The sequence below is a fragment of the Tilletiopsis washingtonensis genome (assembly GCF_003144115.1).
Source record: "Tilletiopsis washingtonensis strain MCA 4186 unplaced genomic scaffold FA09scaffold_5, whole genome shotgun sequence".
Taxonomy (NCBI): domain Eukaryota; kingdom Fungi; phylum Basidiomycota; class Exobasidiomycetes; order Entylomatales; genus Tilletiopsis; species Tilletiopsis washingtonensis.
The window spans coordinates 573,013-591,366 of NW_020312002.1; the positions used below are offsets into that span (position 1 = coordinate 573,013).

General features: G+C 67.0%; 6 protein-coding genes across 6 annotated transcripts; 4 read left to right on the plus strand and 2 right to left on the minus strand.

Moving 5' to 3' along the window:
- The first annotated feature begins 87 nt into the window (after positions 1-87).
- FA09DRAFT_328568 (hypothetical protein) lies at positions 88-3,017 on the plus strand. The gene has a single exon (XM_025741823.1). The coding sequence runs from the start codon at positions 188-190 to the stop codon at positions 2,906-2,908; it is 2,721 nt and encodes a 906-aa protein (XP_025600062.1). The 5' UTR covers positions 88-187; the 3' UTR covers positions 2,909-3,017.
- On the minus strand, positions 2,918-8,970 carry FA09DRAFT_328569 (hypothetical protein). The gene is made up of 3 exons (XM_025741824.1): positions 8,674-8,970; positions 4,195-8,613; positions 2,918-4,141 (listed from the first exon to the last, which is right to left on the minus strand). The coding sequence occupies exons 1-3, from the start codon at positions 8,843-8,845 to the stop codon at positions 2,946-2,948; spliced, it is 5,787 nt and encodes a 1,928-aa protein (XP_025600063.1). The 5' UTR covers positions 8,846-8,970; the 3' UTR covers positions 2,918-2,945.
- A 214-nt stretch (positions 8,971-9,184) lies between these two features.
- FA09DRAFT_324790 (hypothetical protein) lies at positions 9,185-13,904 on the plus strand (the record flags this gene model as incomplete). The annotated part of the gene is made up of 2 exons (XM_025741135.1): positions 9,185-11,550; positions 11,612-13,904. The coding sequence occupies 2 exons, from the start codon at positions 9,185-9,187 to the stop codon at positions 13,902-13,904; spliced, it is 4,659 nt and encodes a 1,552-aa protein (XP_025600064.1).
- Positions 13,905-14,018: 114 nt separating this feature from the next.
- On the plus strand, positions 14,019-14,946 carry FA09DRAFT_218805 (hypothetical protein). The gene has a single exon (XM_025739540.1). The coding sequence runs from the start codon at positions 14,132-14,134 to the stop codon at positions 14,846-14,848; it is 717 nt and encodes a 238-aa protein (XP_025600065.1). The 5' UTR covers positions 14,019-14,131; the 3' UTR covers positions 14,849-14,946.
- Positions 14,947-15,892: 946 nt separating this feature from the next.
- On the plus strand, positions 15,893-17,983 carry FA09DRAFT_328571 (putative phosphoenolpyruvate carboxykinase). Its single transcript, XM_025741825.1, has 3 exons — positions 15,893-16,012; positions 16,075-16,155; positions 16,209-17,983. Exons 1-3 carry the CDS (start codon positions 15,992-15,994, stop codon positions 17,778-17,780), a joined length of 1,674 nt encoding a protein of 557 aa, XP_025600066.1. The 5' UTR covers positions 15,893-15,991; the 3' UTR covers positions 17,781-17,983.
- On the minus strand, positions 17,695-18,354 carry FA09DRAFT_218928 (hypothetical protein). Its single transcript, XM_025739543.1, has one exon. It carries the CDS (start codon positions 18,301-18,303, stop codon positions 17,956-17,958), a length of 348 nt encoding a protein of 115 aa, XP_025600067.1. The 5' UTR covers positions 18,304-18,354; the 3' UTR covers positions 17,695-17,955.

Genomic DNA, 18,354 nt, shown 5'->3' on the forward strand with positions numbered 1-18,354 from the left:
CTCGGCCAGGCGCGTGCACGTGACCGCAGCGTAAGTCCGCGGCACTCGATGGCTCGCACATGCCTCTCCTTCTCTCCACAACGACCACCGCACCTCAGCCGCCCTCTCTCGCCGCAAGTCCTCGAGCAGCGGCTCCCATGCACCGCGAGGCGCGCATCTGAGCGCCGCCGCTTCGAGCTGCAGCAGCATGGCGGCGCCCGCTGCGCTGCTCGGCGCACCGCTGCGCTCGCTCGCCGCTGCCACGCTCACTGCGTACCGCCTCGCGCGGCCTCGCACAGCGGCGCACCTGTGGGCGCCTGCGCCTCGGCTGCACCTGCACACCGCGTCTCTGTCCATCGCTGCACACGACTCCCATGACGCGGCCGCTCGTCCCTCCGCATCTGCGACAGAAGCAGAGCCAGACCTCGAGTCGGAGTGCATCGCGCCAACCGATGAGCAGGCCGAGAGAGCGGCGTGCGCAGCGCCGCCCGAGCAGATCGCAAGTCCTGTACAGCGGCGGCTGTACGCCTTCCGAACGGTCCGCCTGCGCGCGCTGAAGAGTCTCTCGGCGCTTCTGATGCATTTCACGAGGCCCGCCGCTCCTCTCCGAGATCGGCTCGTGAGCTCGTGCGCCGAGCTGGTCGGTCACGATCCCTCGACGGTACAAGACCTGTACGAGATTCTGGAGCGCCACAGCGTCACGCCAGAAACATTCGTCGCTTGGCGCAACGCGGTCTGCTGCGACAACTGGGCCGCCGCGCTCGAAGAGCTGTCGCAGGTGCAAGCGCCGTGCCCTGTCTTCGTTCTCGCACGCATGGTCCCGCACGCGCACTCGCCGGTGCAGGTCAGCCAGGCCGTGGCGCTCGCGCAGTCTCTGCGGGACTCGACCAATTCAGAGGCTGCGCTTCGTGTCCTGCGCATTCTCGCAGAGCGGGCATTGCTGCACCTGCACTCGCCGCATCTCGCCATTCCGCTCACCGAGGCTGTTCTTCGACACTGTGATCGCTTCATGGAGACGCACCCGCGCACAAAGTCTTCCACGCCGCAAGACCACGCTCTGTACTTCAAGTCTGTCGTCGATGCACTGCTGTGGCTCTCCTCTGCACTGACGCGCTTCAACGACGAGCGCTGCCGCGACAGCGCGAGTGCAGTGCTGCACTGGGCGCAGCAGCAAGAGCGCCTGCCCGCACGCACGTCTAGCCACGTCGCACACGTCTTGCTTGACATGCCTCACGTTCCGAGAATGCTGGCGGCGCGCCGCGTTCAGCCGCAGTTGCTGGCGCAGGATAAGCTGCCGCGGCGCTCGGAGCGATTCCTCACCCTGCCGCTGGCCAAGGAAGCGCTCGACGCCCTGGATCTCGCACCTCGGCACCACGCCTTGGCTCTGCCATTGGAGCGTGCTGCGTCAGCAGCGCTCAGAGCAGGCAGCATGCGCGAAGCGCAGGACTTTGCGATGCAGGTGAAAGGCCTGCGGCAGCCTCGACATGCTTCAGAGCAGGAGCAGGCCAGGCATGCGCGACGGAAGCTTGCGGTCTTCTCGCAGACGTCGCTGAGCAGCGAAGCGTGGGAGACGCTCGAACGCATGCTCGAGCGCGGCGCCGACCCGGCATGGAACCCGCTCGCGAGCACCGAGGACGACGCAGTGCTTCCTTCGGGTCCATCCTCAGACGCACCGCTCGCTGATCATCGAATCTGGCTTTCTATCGTAGCACTGAGCGCGCGGGATCCGCAGGTGCAGCCCTGGGATCTGCTCCAGCTACTGGGCCTCGACCCGCTGCGCGAGCCAAAGCCAGGCAGCATCCGGCCTCCAGCCAGCCTCCTGCACGAACCCGGCCTCTACGCCGTCCTCGTTCGCAACTTCGAGCTCCGGCCGCAGCCGTTCTTCGAGGATGCCGAGGCGGTCTGGAACATCATGCAGGAGCGCAAGGTGGCGGTCGATGCCGCCGCGCTCGAAGCATTCTGTGCTGCACAGCTGCGCGCACGTCGTGTCTCTGGAGCTCTGCGCACGCTGCGCAGGTACACGAGCCGCGGCGCGGGTCGCATCCAGACGTCGATACACCTCTTCAACATCTTCCTCGACGCCACCGTGCGACTGGGTTCAGGCGCGGACGTTTGGCGACTCGTCACGGGTCATGCGCGGCGTGCACGCCTGTCGTTAGGTGGCAGGACTCTTGTGCTGCTCATGCGTGCCGCAAGGAAGGATGCCGAGCTGGGCCATGCCCACGATGCGCAAATGAGCGGCACCGCCCATCGCAGCTTGAGCCAGAGCGTTGACGAGCCCGACTCGGAGAAGCCCGGGCACTGGGACGGCGTTCCTGCTCCGATGCGAGCGTGGCAGCTCTTCCGCACACTCCTCCTCTCCCAGCACCCGGAGCTCGCAAGCTGCGAGAGCGCACTCGAGAAGGCAGACGGCGGCGGCTGGTTCTGGCGCCGAGAGATGCAGCTTCGCCGGGCGGAGCGCTGGCTCTGGGATCGTCTCTCGCGCCTCACGGCCGGTCCCTCGGCCGACTCTTCGAAGGAGGCACCCCTGGACGACAGCGTTGCCCTGCACCAATTCTCTCAGCGGCCCATCGTCTTCAACGACGCCCTCTTCCACGAGTACGTGCGCCTCGTGCAGTTGCTGCGCACGTCCGACGCCGTCTCCGGCATTCCGGCCTCGCGCCTGCCGGCTCAGGACGAGATCTTCAGGGTGCTGTCTTGGATGCGCGCGCTTCACGTCACGCCGCGCCGCAAGACGCTGCGCATCGTGTGTCTCGAGCTGGCCGAGCACACGCCGCCCGCAGCCAGCGGCGGGCGCGACACCTCCAGTGCCGCTGGGCCCCTACATGACTGGCTTGCCTCGTGGCTCGGCGAGGAGGCCATCCCCACCGAGGCGGAAGTGGGCGCATATTTCAAGCGACACTCAGACACGAGGCAGCACAGACGATGACCACTACAAATACATGTATTCTAGCCCGGCAGCGCCTCTACTGGCGAAGCGACGATGAGGCGGACTGAAGGAGCGTGTCAAGCAGCGAAGCGGTCCGACGCAGCTCGGCGTCGGCGCCGCGCAGCAGTGCCAGGCCAGCTCCAGCGCGCATCGCCTGGCACAGCTCGAGGCCAAAGGCACAGTACTCGCGCTGCTCGGCGGGGGCAGCGCCGCGTCCGTCCTCGGCGTGGATGCGCAGCGAGGAAAGCAGCGCGGAGAGACACGCGAAGGCAGCAAGGCGGCGCCGGGAGTGTGCGGCGTCTCGCGGTGCCGCGCTCTCGTAGTCGCGGCCCATGCGGGCAAAGATTGCAGACAGCTCTGCTTGCCGAGTGCTCTCGAAGATCTCGAGGCTGAGCTGTTGCGAGGGTCCTTCGCGCGGCTCTGACAGCCAGATGCTGTCGCTGAACCAAGGATGCGTGCGATCGAGCGCCAGCAGTGTGCGCGTAAAGCTGTGCTGGATGGAGAGGCGCCGCGCCGCAGCCGCCCCGAACCAGACGGCGAGCACGTCGCCGGCGTGTGACTCGTACGAGGCGGAGTCGAGGACGAGCATGTTCTGCACGAAGCGCAGGCCCACGTCGCGCTTGGCGGCCGCGTCGTCGATGCGCTTCCACGACTCGTTGCCCATGTTCAGGAAGCTGTCCCAGTCGCGCAGCCCGTTCTGCACCAGGACGTTGGCGCAGCCCGCCCAGCAGTCGATGGCCAGCTCCGCAAAGCAGCGCCGCGCCGCCTGTGCATAGACCAAGTCGAGGCCGCTGCGGGCTCCGCCGGCCGCCGCTGGCTGACGCGCCATGCAGAGACTGACGCTTTGCTGCGTGCTGGCACGATCCGGATGAAACATGTTCGACACGAGGCGAAAGATGGCCGGCAGCAGGGTGCTGGCGACGCTCGCAGCGAAGAGGCTGTCCGCCGCGTGTGCGTCGGAGGCTCGCTGCGCCAGATCATTCGTTGCGCCTCCGTCCAGCAGCTCGAGCAGGTCGGCGTTGCCGAGGTCCGTGTCCATGAAGAGATCGGCGAAGCTGTCCTGGCTGTCTGCGTCGTTCGCCGGCTGCTGAGCCGGAGGGGCGACTGCGGGTGCTGTGAGAGCAGTTATGGCTGCGTTCCGTCTGAGCAAGAAGGCGTGCACGACCTTCAACGCTTCGTGGCCGATCGCCGGGTCGACGGCAACCTGCGTCTCCAGCACGTCGCTCGTCCATGCTGCAGCGGTCTGGTCAGCCGTCTGATGAGTCGCGGACCTGAGCTGGACCCACCTTTGTCGAGCAGCCTGCAATCGGGGTAATCTTGTGCGGTCGTCGACGCATTGCCGCTCAGATCCGCATGATCGATGATGTGCTGTAAGGAGCGGAGCGCGGCCACGAGCAGACTGGCAACGTGGCGCTGCTGCTTCAGAGCAGCCTGGCGACGTGGATCAAGGATCAGGCCGCTGAAGGCTGGGCCAGTGCGCCTCTCGAGCTCTGCGAAATCGTGCAGCAGACTCTTGAAGGCGCTCGCGAACCACGCCATGATCGGCGTGATCTCCAGGCCGTGATGCCGGAAGAGGACGGCAGCGTACATCATTGCGCGGATGCACGTCAGCTGCGATGCGACGTCGGCGGTCGAGAAGGAGAGGAAGCTCTTGATCTGGCGCAGACGCTGCGTTGCAGCTGAAGGAACGAGGTGCAGGAAGAGCATGGCGATCGTGTAGTGGTTGAAGAGCATTGAGCGCTGCAGCGCGGTCGGCGGAGTCTGCTTCGAGAAGGGCATCACCCGGACCGGCATCATGCGCGAGAGTAGGCGAGACACTTGGCGGTCGCCATCTTGCTGCTCTGCGCAGCCATCGCGTGCCTGTTGCGCAGCTAAGGCGACGAGCTTGACGAACACGTGGAAGGCCGTCGACTCGTGCCGGGCCGCGTCCAGCAGGATGCTCATGTCGTACTCGCGCAAGAAGGGCGCGAAGTCGTGGTCGCGCTCGCACGGCAGGTCCGCCAGCTTGTGGCTCTCGAAGACGTTGAAGAGCTTTGCAAGCACCGCTTCTGAGCCAGCGAGTGTCCAGCTCCACAAGGAAGTCAGATTGAGGCACCGCTGCATCACCACGCGGATGTACTGGTCGCGTCTGGCCAAAGCAGCGCTGGGCATGGCCCGCTCCACCGCGTCGTCATATCGCAGCCGAAGCGCAGAGAGGCTGGACACGACCATGCTCCAGTTGGCAGCCAGGTGCGGCCTGAGAGACACGGCGCCCGACGCGGGCGAGAACTGCGACAGGGCGCAGAGTGCGAGCGTGGCATACCACGTCGTTTCGGCGACAAGCAAGGGCCGCCGGGGCCCGATGAGCTGCTGCCAGTGTTGGTGGGCGGCTTCGAAGGACGGCCAGAATGCCGCATCAGCGCCGTAGGCGGGCTGAACGAAGTCTTGTGACGTCAAGTGCAGCAGGCAGACCCAGTACTCGGCAGAGACATCGGTGATGTGTGTGACCCCTTCGCTCGCTGCGTCGGCGCGGCTGCCCTTTTTGACGCTGTGCATGGTGCGGTGCAGGCCGTGTGCAAGCAGCGCAAGCATCAGTGAACGGCCCGCCTGGCAGAACTCATCGCTCTCGTCGAGCGGCCCCAGTTCGGCTCGATCACGCTGGCAGGCGTCGAGGACAAGAGCGCGCCAGCGGATCTCGACCGGGAACCAGTAGAGCGAGAGCACAAGGCCGGCGTTGCCGGCCACCGAAGAGCCTTGGCGCAGGCCCGCGGAGTCGAGACGGTCTAGCAATCGAGTCGTCTCGGACAGAGCTGCACGCTGGGCATGTTCGGCCTCACCGCGACCTTCTTGCTGCTGCAGACGGGTGATGCGCAAGCAGAGGAATCGCAGCACATCGTCGAGCGCGCTGGCTGCGCGCTTGAGAGACGACGCAACGTCCTCCGCGTCTGGTCCCACAGCTCGCTGCACGGCGCGAAACAAGGCATCAAAGACGTGCGGCAGCTCATCCAAGAGCCTCTGACAGCCCCACTCGGGTCGCAGCTCGACGTCGACAAACGCCACCGTGCGGATCTCTGCGGGCGCTTCCTCTGCCTGCTCCAGACGTAGATGGAGCAGCTCGTGCAGTCTGCCGCGGCCGATGTAGCCCTCGGGGTGAAAGCTGATGCCTGGCGACAGCGGACAGATGCCGAAGTCGAGGGTGAGCGTCTTGTAGTCTGCCCATTCCTCAGCCTCGACCTGCTGTGCGCGCAGATGCTCCGGCACGCTATCGTTCGGGCGCGGGGCAAGCGCCACTCGCCCGTCGACGCGTGGCTTCGCATGCGACCCGGTCACGCCCAGCAGCGGGCTCTTCGCTAGCTGTCGATGATGCGCTAGAGGCGACGAGTCGACTGGATCTGAACGAAGGGTGGAGGGCGACTTGGCGATGAGCGACTGAGGCGTGCGTTGCACGGGCGTCAGGTGAGCTGCCGCGCCAGGCTCGTGAGCGCCGGGCGCGCTATTGAGGTCACGAGCGGGCCGAGGCGGCATCGCGAGGACCGTCGGAATCTCGAAGTCGAACAGCAGCGTGTCATCTCGGAGATCGAAGCGCCTCTGCTGCAGAGGGTTGACGACTGGCGGGTTTTGTGCTCTGGGCGCGGCGCCGGAGGCATAGCGGTGCCTGGATCGTGCGGCGCTCGGCACAGCCCTAGCAGCATTGCGGCTGGTCTCAGGCCGGCTGCTCTTCGTCAGCGGAGCATGCGTTGATCGCGCCGCGACTGTGTAGGTCTTGGGTCGAGCCACTGCAGCGCTGCGCCGTCTCGCTGGCTGCGCATGCGATCGAGTGCGCAACAGCAGCTTGTCTACGTCGTCGAGATGGGCCCGCTGCCGAATCGCGGGCTGTCCGGCATCAGTGGGCGCAGCCCACCATCGAAGATCGCTCTGAAAGGCGCTGGTCTGCTCGTCATCTTCGCTGGAGCTGCTCGACATAGTGACAGGGCTCGGCGCGTCGTCTTCGGAGAGCGAGTCTCCAACGATGGCGAAGCGAGCATCGTCCACGTCCTGCCGAGAGACGATCCTGCGGCGCGCCTCACCGGGCGCGAGCTCGCGTTCCTCTGCTTGTCCCACGCTCGTGGCAGGAGTCGAATGCTGTGGCCGCACCAGCATGTCCGTGTCGCTGCTGCTGTCCGCCTCTGGCGTCGCAGAGATGTGGCCGTCGGAGTGGTAGTCCTTGCCGCGATGCATCGCGCGCAGGTCGGCAATGTGCCGCTTGGCCATGTTCAGCGGCATCACACGCCGCAGCATGCGCAGCTGCCGCGCGTAGTACGCCTCACGGTCCTCTCCTTCGCGCATGGCCGAGTGAGATCGACCGCGCCCTCGGCTAGGCGCACCACTGGACGAAGCGTCATCGCTTGACGATGAAGGGTCGGACGACATGGATATGGCCATCTGCTGCTCGCCATCGCTGCCTGGCAGAGCCGCAGAGCCTGACGGCATCCGCCGGCGCTTTCGCGGCGGCCGGACCTGAAAAGAGGACGCCGAAGATGCGGACGGCGAGCGTGACTCGTCGTCACGAGCAGCAGCAGACTGGCCTCTCCGCCCGTAAGTGCGGGCTGCGTTTCTGGACCCGTCTCTGTCGCCGGGCGCCGCATCGCCATCCTCGTCGTCCGTGATGATGCCGCCGTACATCGCGAAGAGGCCCGCAGCATCAGGAGCGCCTCGCAGGCTCTCCGCCTGGCGTGCACTCTCGATGGCTGCGCGCTCCTCGCGACGCCTGGCCGCCTCTTTGCGCTTCTCTTCGCGCTCTGCCTTCTTCTTGCGGCGCTCCTCTCTCTGCTGCTCGCGCAGCAGGCGCGTCTCTTCGTCGACGGGCTCCTCGCGAGCACGTGCTCGCGCCGCCTCGCGCTCCAGGTCTCGCTCGGCGCGCTGACGCTCTCCGACCTCTCGTTGAGAGACGACAGCGTCCTGCCAGTCGTTGCGCACCAGACGCCGCTTGTAGCGCATCAGCTCGACCGTGTAGGGGTTGAGCTGATCCGGCTTGCGTGCACGCAGTTGTCGGCGAGGAGGCGAACCCGCGAGAGCCGCAATTAGCTCCGCCGAGGGGTCTGCCACAGCTGGTGCCTCCGCTGGTAGTCTCGAGGGCCCGGCCTCAGCGCTCGCACCAAGTTCGAGGGGCACGCCAGACGGCTCGCGCAGCGGGCTGGCAGAGGCCCTTCGAGGCGCGTCGGGCTGCGCTGGAAGAGGCGGGGGCGCTATGGGTGTCGGAGGAGCAGCCGCACGCTGATCGGCTCCTGGTCTTGGGCGAGGCTCGAGCGATGCAGCACGCCAAGCAGGCAGTGGCACCCCATGCTCGACGTCGGAGACATCAGAAAGCTCCGAGGACAGACTGGCTCTCGAGAGCGGCCGGACAGCTGCAGCCTGCGACACGACGGGCGGCGGCGGAGTTCCGATGGACCAGTCGCTCGGCGCGGGCGAGGGACGAGCCGCAGCAGCAGCTTCTGCCAGCACTGGCAGGCTCGTCCGTGTACGAGCTTCCGTCCATTCGAGCGGCGGCGCCGAAGACGCGCGAGCAGACGCCTCACGACGCGTCTCGCCTACTGAGGCGGGCGGGCCAGCGTGCTGGCTGGCGGACTTGAGCGGCACGTGCGGCGAGGTGCTGGCGACTCGCATGTCTGTGGAGGCAGGCTCGGCGCTTGCATCTGCGTTGAGCTGCTCAGCACCCCGGACCTCGTCCAGGTGCATGTCCTCTGCGGCTGATGCAGCAGCTGAATTCAGCACCCACGCGAATTTGCAGAGAGCCCAGCCGGACTCACCGAGACCGGCGTCATGTCGTCCGACACTCATGCCAGCTGCCTCTCGCCCTACTGCGATCTCTCCATCATCTGCAGACGCCTCGCCCAGGAGCGCCGCCTGACTGCCGGGTGCGGCAGCAGAAGCGCTGGGCGACGCGCGTTGCTCTGCTTGCTGGCTCGAGGGCGCAGCCATGCTCCAGCTCTAGTGCATTGCACGGACGGCGGCGATGGCTCTAGAAGGTCCAAGACGGAGACGTGCGAGGCGATGATGGTTGTGACGAGGTCGTGATGGAGCGCAAGGCGGCGCTGAAGGGCGGGATGGAGGTGGAGCAGAGGCAAGGCCGGCGGCCGGGACGCGCCCACAGAGCAACACCTCGCGCGACGCGCTTCTAGAGAGCGCGCGTGGGAACAGAACACGCCGCGCGCTGCACTCGCGCGCCCCCGTCTGCTCTCGACTGGCTCTTCCTTCCCACCTCCATCCATTCCCTCTACTGCGCGCCTCGCACCGACGGGTGCCGACAGCGAGGCCGCCATGCCGTCTTCCGGCGCCGACGATGCGGCGCAGGCGGCGGGCCCTGCTGCCGTGCCTCTCGCGCTCGGCGCGCCGAAGGAGCGCCTGCGTGCGCTGCCCGGCGTGCACCAGTCGCTCATCCCCTACGCACGGCTGCTGGCACACGAGGCCGCAGCGTTTCACGAGCATCTGCACCCACGCGCCTCATCCTCAGCCGCCTCCTCGTCGCTCGGCTCTGACGACTCGCTCGCGTCCTCGGCCGACTCCAATGCCTGGACGACGCAGCAGCTCGGCGCCTTCTGGCCTTCGCTGCGCCGGCACTCCAAGGCGCGGCCCGACCTCATCGCTCTCGAGACGGGCCGCTCTGTCAAACACGTCGCGGCGCTGCTCATTGCGCTCGAGCGCCAGCGCACTCTGTCAGCAACCCTTGGCCCCAGTCACTTCCGCAGCGAGCGCATGTTCCCCTCGGCGCGCCAGATGAGCGAGCGGTGGGTCGCGCTCGAGGAGAAGATGAGCGGCAGGCTCGAGGAGCGGCACGATCAGCTCAGCCGTGTGCTCGCAGGTGAGATGGCACACCTGCCGCACGATGCTCTCGCGGCGCCCGAGCCAGAAGGCGCAGGCGAGTCAGCTGCTGGGCCTCCGGGGCAGCCGCCGCTCTCGCCGCGCTCGCGTGCGCTTAGCACCTTGCAGCGTCCCGTCGCCTGGGCGGTGCAGACTGTGACGGTACTCCTCTACCTGCGGCATGCCCCGCTCGCTTCTCAGCGCGGACAGCTTGCGGGACGTGCCGTCAATGTCTACGCTCAACACGCCGTCGAGGAGCTGCTCCTCTCCACGAGCATCGCGCCAGACTCGTACGTCGACTTCGCCACGACTCACCCCGTGCCGAGCTTTCGTGTGCGGCGCGAGCCATTCGACGAGGTCTCGACGCGCAGCAAGAGCCGGATGCGCAGCCTGCTCGATGCCTTCTGGACCGAGGCGCTAGCGTCGGGCTGCGTGGCATGGGTCTCCAAGGAGGAGTCCAAAAAGCGCGCAAGCAGAGCTGCCGAGAGCGTCTGGGAGCTCGAGATGGCGCAGCTAGAGGCAGACTTGTCGCTGCCGCTGCCGGACAGCCAAGGTGGACACTTCGTTTGGACTGAAGAGCTCCTCTCTGAGCTCGAGACGGCTTCCTTCGCTGCCGACGCACGGCCAAGCGCCGTGGCATCGAGCTCTGCAGTGCCGATGGGACCAGCGCTCAGCGTCGACGAGGACGAGCTGCTGGCTGCGGCGCGTCGCGGGCAGGCTGCCCTGGCGCACGCTCGCGATGCTGCTACGCTGCGTGTGCTGGCCTCGCTGTCGCAAGCGGAGCTGGCGTTCGCGCAGGGCGTTCCGCCACCGGCGCCCGCGCCGCGCAGAGCCATCGTGGTGGCAGAGCGACAGGAGGCTCGGGAGCGCAGGCGGCAAGGACTCGAGCCCGTCTGGTTCCACGGCATCGACATCTCCGACGTGCCGCTGCGGGACCGGCAGCGCGTGCGCTACCGCATCCTGTCGCGCATCCAGCGCTACGGCCTGGCAAAGACGCAGACGATGGACTGGCGCATGCGCGACAAGAAGGTGCGCCCGACACTCGAGGAACGCCGCAAGGCGCGCCGGAGGCGGCGCAGAGAAGAAGACAAGAAGCTCTACTATCCGCTGCCGCCGCTGGCGCCGCACGTGGCGCCCGAGGTCTACAAAGGCATCGACATTTCCGAAGTGCCACTGCGCCAGCGTAAGCACGTAAAGCAGCGCATCTGCATGCGCGTGCAGCGCTCTGGGCTTGAGAGGGCCCAGGAGCTCGGCTGGCAGATTCACAACCGCACGGACGAGGACGGGCGCTACATGTTCAAGGGCATCGAGATTGTGCTGGAGAACAACACACCTGCCGAGCGCAGACGCGTCTCAGACCGCATCGCGCGCCGCATCAGGCTGTTCGGCCTCGAGGCGGCGAAGCTCATGGGCATCGAGTCGGTCTCCAAGAATCCCGCTGTCAAGGCCCGCTACGACGCGGTCGTCGAGGCGGCCAGGCTGGGACGCCTGGACACCATCGAGCCGCTGCAGGCGGCAGAGGAGAGCGACAGCGAGGTGGATACAAACGCGGTCGATGAGCTCCTGCAGGCGGCAAATGAGGCGCCAGCCAGTGCCGAGTCATCCAGCGCAGCGGCGCCCGTCCGGGCGCCTCGTGTCGCGGCTGGACCGGCCAGGTCTGTTCCCGCTGCAGCTCCTCCTGCGCAGCCTCTTGAGCAGCAAGCAGGAGCCACTCGGCGATGGAAGGCCATCGGCGTCGACGCGCTGCAAACCGGAGGCGTCCTCGGGCGGCTGAAGCAGCTCGATCTTGAGCTGCTCAGCGTCAGTCGCATCGCCCACCTACACTCGTGAGTGGCGCGCTCTTCCGTCTGATCTCGCTCAACGAGACCCGCTGACGGCTCCATTCAGACTACAAACTGCCGTGCCCGCACCGCCGCAAGTATCCGCGACCGTCGGCACCGCCGAGGCGCCAGCGCGCTTGAACGCACTGCTGCTGCTCGACCTCCATTCACACGTGTCCGACTTCGTGCGCGCAGTTCTCGGCCGCGTCATTCACGAGGGCGAGAAGCGGTCTGGGCTCATCAGCGGCGCCGACATCAACGATGCCCTCCTTGCCCACACGCCCATCCTGCCCACATCGCTGCCGCACTATGGCACGCTGAATGTGCATCCTGAGGAGCGTCTTGCGCGCGCCGCGCGCGAGAACATGGTCGCCGACCCGCCGGTCGACTGGCTCGGCGCCCTCTTTCCGGACGACGAGGTGCGTGCGCTCAGCGCCGGCGTGGACATCGATGGCGCTGCCGCGCGTGCACCGCCCGGAGACGAGCAGGTCTTTACGGCCCGGCATGTCTTCTCCCGCGCTCACGTTCCCACTGAGCCGGAGCGAGAACGGCTGGCGGCGCGCATGCGCGAAGAGCTCCGCGAGGCCAAGAGCGGTGAGAAGCGCAAGCGTCCGCAGGCTCTGGACGTCGTATCGGACGAGAGCTCGCTCTATGAGGACGACATCGAAGAGGCTGAGGCGACGGCCGCCAAAATCCGCCGCCTGCAGCGAAGCAACGTCGGCATCAACATGCACGACGAAGTCGTCGGCATCGCTCCGCCGCTCGTCGGACGCAACGCGGTGCCAGAGCGCTACCGCCCGCCATTCCTCGTCAAGCCGAGAGGAGAGCGGCGCGACCAGGTGCATCAGGCACGCTGGAAGCAGATCGCAGAGGAGGACAGGCGCCGAGACAAGGAGGCCGAGGAGGCAGACTGGCGCAGATGGTGGGGCAGGGACATTCGCGTCAGGCTGCAGGGCGAAGATGGCGAGGAGGACGGCGGCTGGGTCGAAGTCAGCGAGGAAGAGCCGGCGAGCAGCGAGGAGGAGCGCTCGCAGCTCAAGCGCGCTCTCAAGGGCAAGACGAAGATGCGCAACTCGGACGAGGAGGAGACGAGCAGCAGCGAGGAGGAGAGCAGCGAGGCGGAAGGCAGCCGAGATGACAAGATGGACATCGACGCACTGAGCGAGAGCAGCGATGCAGCCTCCGGCAGTAGCTCAGAGTCAGAGAGCGACGACGAGGTCAGCCTTGACTCGCGCAGCGACAACAGTCAAAGCTCGAGTGCAGGCAGTGGCGACAGCGGCAGCAGCAGTGATGACGACTCGGCGCCAAGCGTCATGCAGCAGAGCGTTGCAGCTGGCAGCGCCCGAGCTTGCAGCCGATCGAGCTCAGGCTCAAGCAGCTCGAGCCCAAACTCCAGTAGCTCGAGCGATGCCTCGTCGCGATCAGCTCCACGCCAGGAGTCTTCCGCGGCGCCCAAGGCATCACCGACGCCAGGGCGCGCCGCTGCCGGCGCATCATCTTCCTCCTCTTCATCTTCCTCCTCCGGCGTCTCTCCTTCGCGCGCGTCCGCTGGCCAAGCCCCGAAGCTCTCGACGTCCACGAGCAGCTCGTCCTCCAGCAGCGGCAGCGGCAGTAGCAGCAGCGATAGCGATAGCGACTCGTCCTCGCAAGCTCATGCGCCTGCCGCTACCACGCAGCCTGCACGTCGTCGCTCGCCAAGCGCCATCTCCATCCGTTCTTCCTCGACCTCGTCTCCGTTCTACCCGGCGACGAGCGTGAGCCATGCACATGCGTCGCGCCCAGCAGGTGCGCCTCTTGTAGCGCATGATCACGACGTCGTGATGAGAGGCCGTGGCAGCGACAGCGACAGCAGCATCAGCATCAGCAATGCCAGTGGCAGCGGAAGCAGCAGTGGCAGCCAGAGCGACAGAAGTCCCGGCGACAAGAGTAGCAGCAAGAAGAACGCAAGTGCCAGCGACGGCAGCAGCAGCAGCTCCTCCGGCTCGTCCTCGAGCTCCTCGGGCAGCAGCTCTGCCTCGCAGTCATCGTCCGCGCGACAAAGCCCCCGCGTCGTTCTAGCGAGGCAGCAGCGCGCTGCCACGAGCAGCACCAGCTCCGGCTCGAGCAGCTCAGGCAGCTCACGCAGCTCGAGCGGCTCAAGCGACTCTAGCGACTCGTCTGCGTCGACGGCGACACGAGGTCGTGCAGCTGTGCAGCCGGCGGCGGAAGCTGGCAGCTCCAGCGACAGCTCGAGCGACAGCGACACGTCTTCGTCTTTGTCCGACGCTGCGCCAGCTGCGCCCCTCAGTAGGCTGGGCCCGGCGCCGCCGTCCGACTCGGACAGCGACACGTCTGACACCAGCAGCGACGACAGCTCTTGATGTCCTCTGCGGCTAGGCGGACGAGATGCGGCTTGATGAACAATGAGATACCATTCCTCAGCACATCTGTCGTGTGTCTTGGTCGCTTGCTGCTGCTCGCGCTTAAACTGCCAGCCGACGGTCTTCGACCCCACGCCGGCAAATGCGGGGTACAGCTCGTGGCGCGCGGGCCGGGTAAGCAGCAGCCACAACCCACAAGAGCGACGGCGAGATAGAAAGCTGCTGGCATGCTGGCAGCCCCAGACGAGAGAAAAGGCAGCTCGGCGTGCCCCGGGCTGCGTCCTTTCAAGCTCCTCCAGGGATGCTGCACCCTGCTGCACGTCCCCCGCCGGCAACGCCGAGTGCGGCAGCAGTATGCGGACGCCGCCTCCGCAGCGCCGCGCCGCGCGGCGCGAGCCTTGCCCAGCCCCCGGCTGCACGTCGAGCCGCGCCTTTTGCCCCGTGTGCATCGCTCCAGCACCATGCACCCTTCCGGGGAGCGGAGAGCGGGGCTGCAGAGCACCAGCACTGCCAGCAGCAGATGTTGCAGCACAGCCTTCGAGCGAGATGGCTGCTGTGGCGCTGGGTGCTGCTCCAGCCGCTCGGCATCGCAGCCGAGGGCGAAGCGCGAAGAAAGCTGCACGGCACCGTTGCCGGTGCATGCGCCGATGCTCAGGGCCCTTCTACGCCACGGCGGCGGCCGTGAGCTGAGATGCCGCTCTGGGTACGGCTCACTATTCCAGCACCGGCCCCGCCTTCTCGTTCCGTCTGAGCGTAGCTCTCCGAAGGATCTTAGCTGCTGTGCTTGCCGTCTGAGGTCGATGCCTTCAGGCAGCACTGCACCGCTGTCGCAGCGCTTCCTGCGGCATGCTCTGCTCTCTGTTTCGGGCAGGTCCTTTACCCCTAGAGTGGCCAGCATAATGAGGTACCGGCTCATCAACGGCACAAGCCGGGCACGTCGATGATCGACAGGTCGGCCAGGGCCTGCACGCCGTGTGCGCCCAAGGTCCACCTCTCCGCCTGCTGCTGCAGCGAGCAGCACCGCATCGACGGGCGCCGCGGCATGCGCGATGCGGACCGAGGCCGACCGGCAGCATGCAGCAGCTGCACCTTCCAGCGCTCAGCTGCAGCGTGGCAGCTGCAACCCTCTGCTCGTCTGCGTCATGCGGAGAGGCCGGGGGGCTGAGCTGCGGCCGCGGCGTGCCGTGCGGGGGAAGGGCGAGGCGCGCCGTGCGCCCGCTCCGATGCGGAGGTCGGCGGCTCTCGGGTGCGCCGGGAGCGCGCCGCGCGCCTGGCGCCCGGCGCGTTCCGAGCGCACCCGCTCTCCGCCTTCTTCCAGCGCCGCACCGCACAGGTACATAAGGGCTCGCATCTGGGCGTCTCAGGCAAGCACACTCTCTATCCTCTTTCTCGTTCTCGTCTGCCTCGTCACCACCTCGACTGCGACCCCTAGACCGGCTGCCTATAGACGTGAGTGCTGCTCGCCGTGCGCTGTGGTGCTGGCGCGCGCTGTCCCGAGTCCCGCGCGCGCGTTCCCGGCCTCTATGCGGGGCAGCGCCGGCCGCTGTCTGCGCTTCCTCAGCGAGGACAATAGAGCAGGTCGAGCTGCTGCCTGGCGAGGTCATCGTCGCCGCCCTTGCTGCGTCTTGGCGCTCTAGCTTCGCGGCTGGCGAAGACGTCAGAGGCAACCTCGGCTCGGGCATCGGGTGTGCGCGCTTGCTCTTGCGCTGCGGGGCCGCGCGCGCCGCGCGGGCAGCGCCGGAGCTGTCGGCCTTGCCACTTCGGTGCCTGGCCAGTGCGCGGGCGAGCGGCCTCTGCCAGCCTGCCTGCGCTGTGCCGCTGCTGCAGCGCCGCCGCTGCCAGCCTGCCTCGCCAGCGCTGGCTGCTGCTCCACCTGCGCGGCACCCGGCGAGTGCCGGCCCTGCGCCCACGCCGGGTCCTCGCCTCGCCTGCGCCGCCGCCGCCGCCGCCTTCCTGCCCCGCGCCCGCCCTTCCTCTCGCCCACACCCGGCTCACTCTTCTCTCTCCTCCACCACCTCTACCCTCGCAGTAGACACGCCGCACCACACACACACACACACACCTTCACACCACCACACTTCGTCACCATGGCCTCGCCCGGAAACCACGTGAGTCGCTGCTCGTCGTCGGCGCGCGTGCTCTCAACCCGATCTCACCCCTGCTCCTCCAGCACGATGAGCTCCCCGACCAGGGCGAGCACCACGACACGTACCCGCTGCTGCGCGACAACGACCTGTCGCTCTTCTCCAAGGTGCGCATGTCGAGCGCTCAGTCGCAGCACACGACGCTGACCCTCCACTGCAGGCCGGCTTTGACATGGAGAAGATTCACCTGAAGCGCAACGCCTCGGTCGCGCAGCTGTACGAGGACGCCATCAAGAAGGAGGGCGCCGTCATTTCGAGCTCCGGCGCGCTCATCAACTTCTCCGGCAAGAAGACGGGCCGCTCGCCCAAGGACAAGCGCATCGTCTTCGAGGACTCGTCCAAGGACGACGTCTGGTGGGGCCCCGTCAACATCAAGATGGACGAGCACACGTTCGAGATCAACCGCGAGCGTGCCATCGACTATCTGAACACGCGCGAGGACATCTACGTCTTCGACGGCTTCGCGGGCTGGGACCCCAAGTACCGCATCAAGGTCCGCGTCATCTGCGCGCGTGCCTACCACGCGCTCTTCATGCACAACATGCTCATCCGCCCCACGCAAGAGGAGCTCAAGAACTTCGGCGAGCCGGACTTCATCATCTACAACGCCGGCCAGTTCCCGGCGAACCGCTTCACGTCGGGCATGACGTCGTCGACGAGCGTCGAGATCAACTTCAAGCGCCGCGAGATGGTCATCCTCGGCACCGAGTACGCCGGCGAGATGAAGAAGGGCATCTTCTCCGTCATGCACTACCTGCAGCCCGTCAAGTTCGGCCAGCTCTCGCTGCACTCGAGCGCCAACGAGGGCCCCAACGGCGACGTGTCGCTCTTCTTCGGCCTCTCGGGCACGGGCAAGACGACGCTCAGCGCCGACCCGCAGCGCCGACTCATCGGCGACGACGAGCACGTCTGGTCCGACACGGGTGTCTTCAACATCGAGGGCGGCTGCTACGCCAAGTGCATCGGCCTGTCGGCCGAGAAGGAGCCCGAGATCTTCAACGCCATCCGCTACGGCTCCATCCTCGAGAACGTGTCGTACGACAAGAACACGCGCATCGCCGACTACGACGATTCGCACCTGACGGAGAACACGCGCTGCGCCTACCCCATCGACGCCATCCCCAACGCCAAGATCCCGTGCATTGCCGACACGCCGCCGAAGAACATCATCATGCTCACCTGCGACGCCTACGGCGTGCTGCCGCCCGTGTCGAAGCTCACGCCCGAGCAGGCGCAGTACCACTTCATCGCCGGCTACACGAGCAAGACGCCCGGCACCGAGGAGGGCGTCGTCGAGCCGAGCCCGACGTTCAGCACCTGCTACGGCCAGCCCTTCATCGTGCTGCACCCGCGCCGCTACGCCAGCATGCTGGCCGAGCGCATGAGCAAGGTCAAGGCCGACGCCTGGCTCATCAACACCGGCTGGGTCGGCGGCAAGTTCGGCACGGGCAAGCGCTGCCCGCTCAAGTTCACGCGCGCCATCGTCGACGCCATCCACGACGGCTCGCTCGCGCAGGCCGAGTTCGAGAAGTTCGACACGTTCAACCTGCAGGTGCCCAAGGCCGTCAAGAACGTCGACGCCAGCATCCTCAACCCCGCCAACGCCTGGGCCGACAAGAAGGCCTTCGAGGTCGAGGTCAAGAAGCTCGCCGGCATGTTCAGCAGCGCCTTCGAGAAGTACGCCGCCGACGTGTCGGAGGAGGTGCTCGCCGCCGGCCCGCAGGTCGCATAAGCGCGCCGCCGCCGCCGTGTCTCGTTCCTCCTCGTCGGCGTCCTCCACGCCATCTGTTCCCGCCGTCGCTTCCACACTCTGGTCTCCCCCCACACATTCGTCCCCAAGACAGACATTTACCTTTTCCCCGTCCCCCTCCGCGTCATCTGCGCTGTGTACCTATTTCCGCCGACTACTAAAAATCTAGCACATCTGGCACATGGCATCGGGCGTAGCGGAGCACGGCAGTGAGAGTGAGACACGATGAGTCGGTGACGCCCTGTGCCCAGCATGCAGCAGCAGATAGACGCGCGGCCGCTGCTGCCCCTTCTGTGCTCTCACGCGCGGTCCCGAGGCAGCCCATCGTCCTGTGCCCCGCACTCCACAAGCAGTCGAGTGAGCTCCTCATGGCTCGGGACATGAGGCTCCGTCGGCGAGCCGCTGTTGCTGAGCGCGCTTCTCCGCGCCAGCGGCAGGCGCGAGGGCTCCCTTGCAGCAGCGCTGCACCCCGTCCGGTAGCTGGCGCGTGCGTGGGCCGCGGCATCCGGGAACGGCAGCGCAGCGCAGCTCACATCGTGCCTCTCTCACACACACG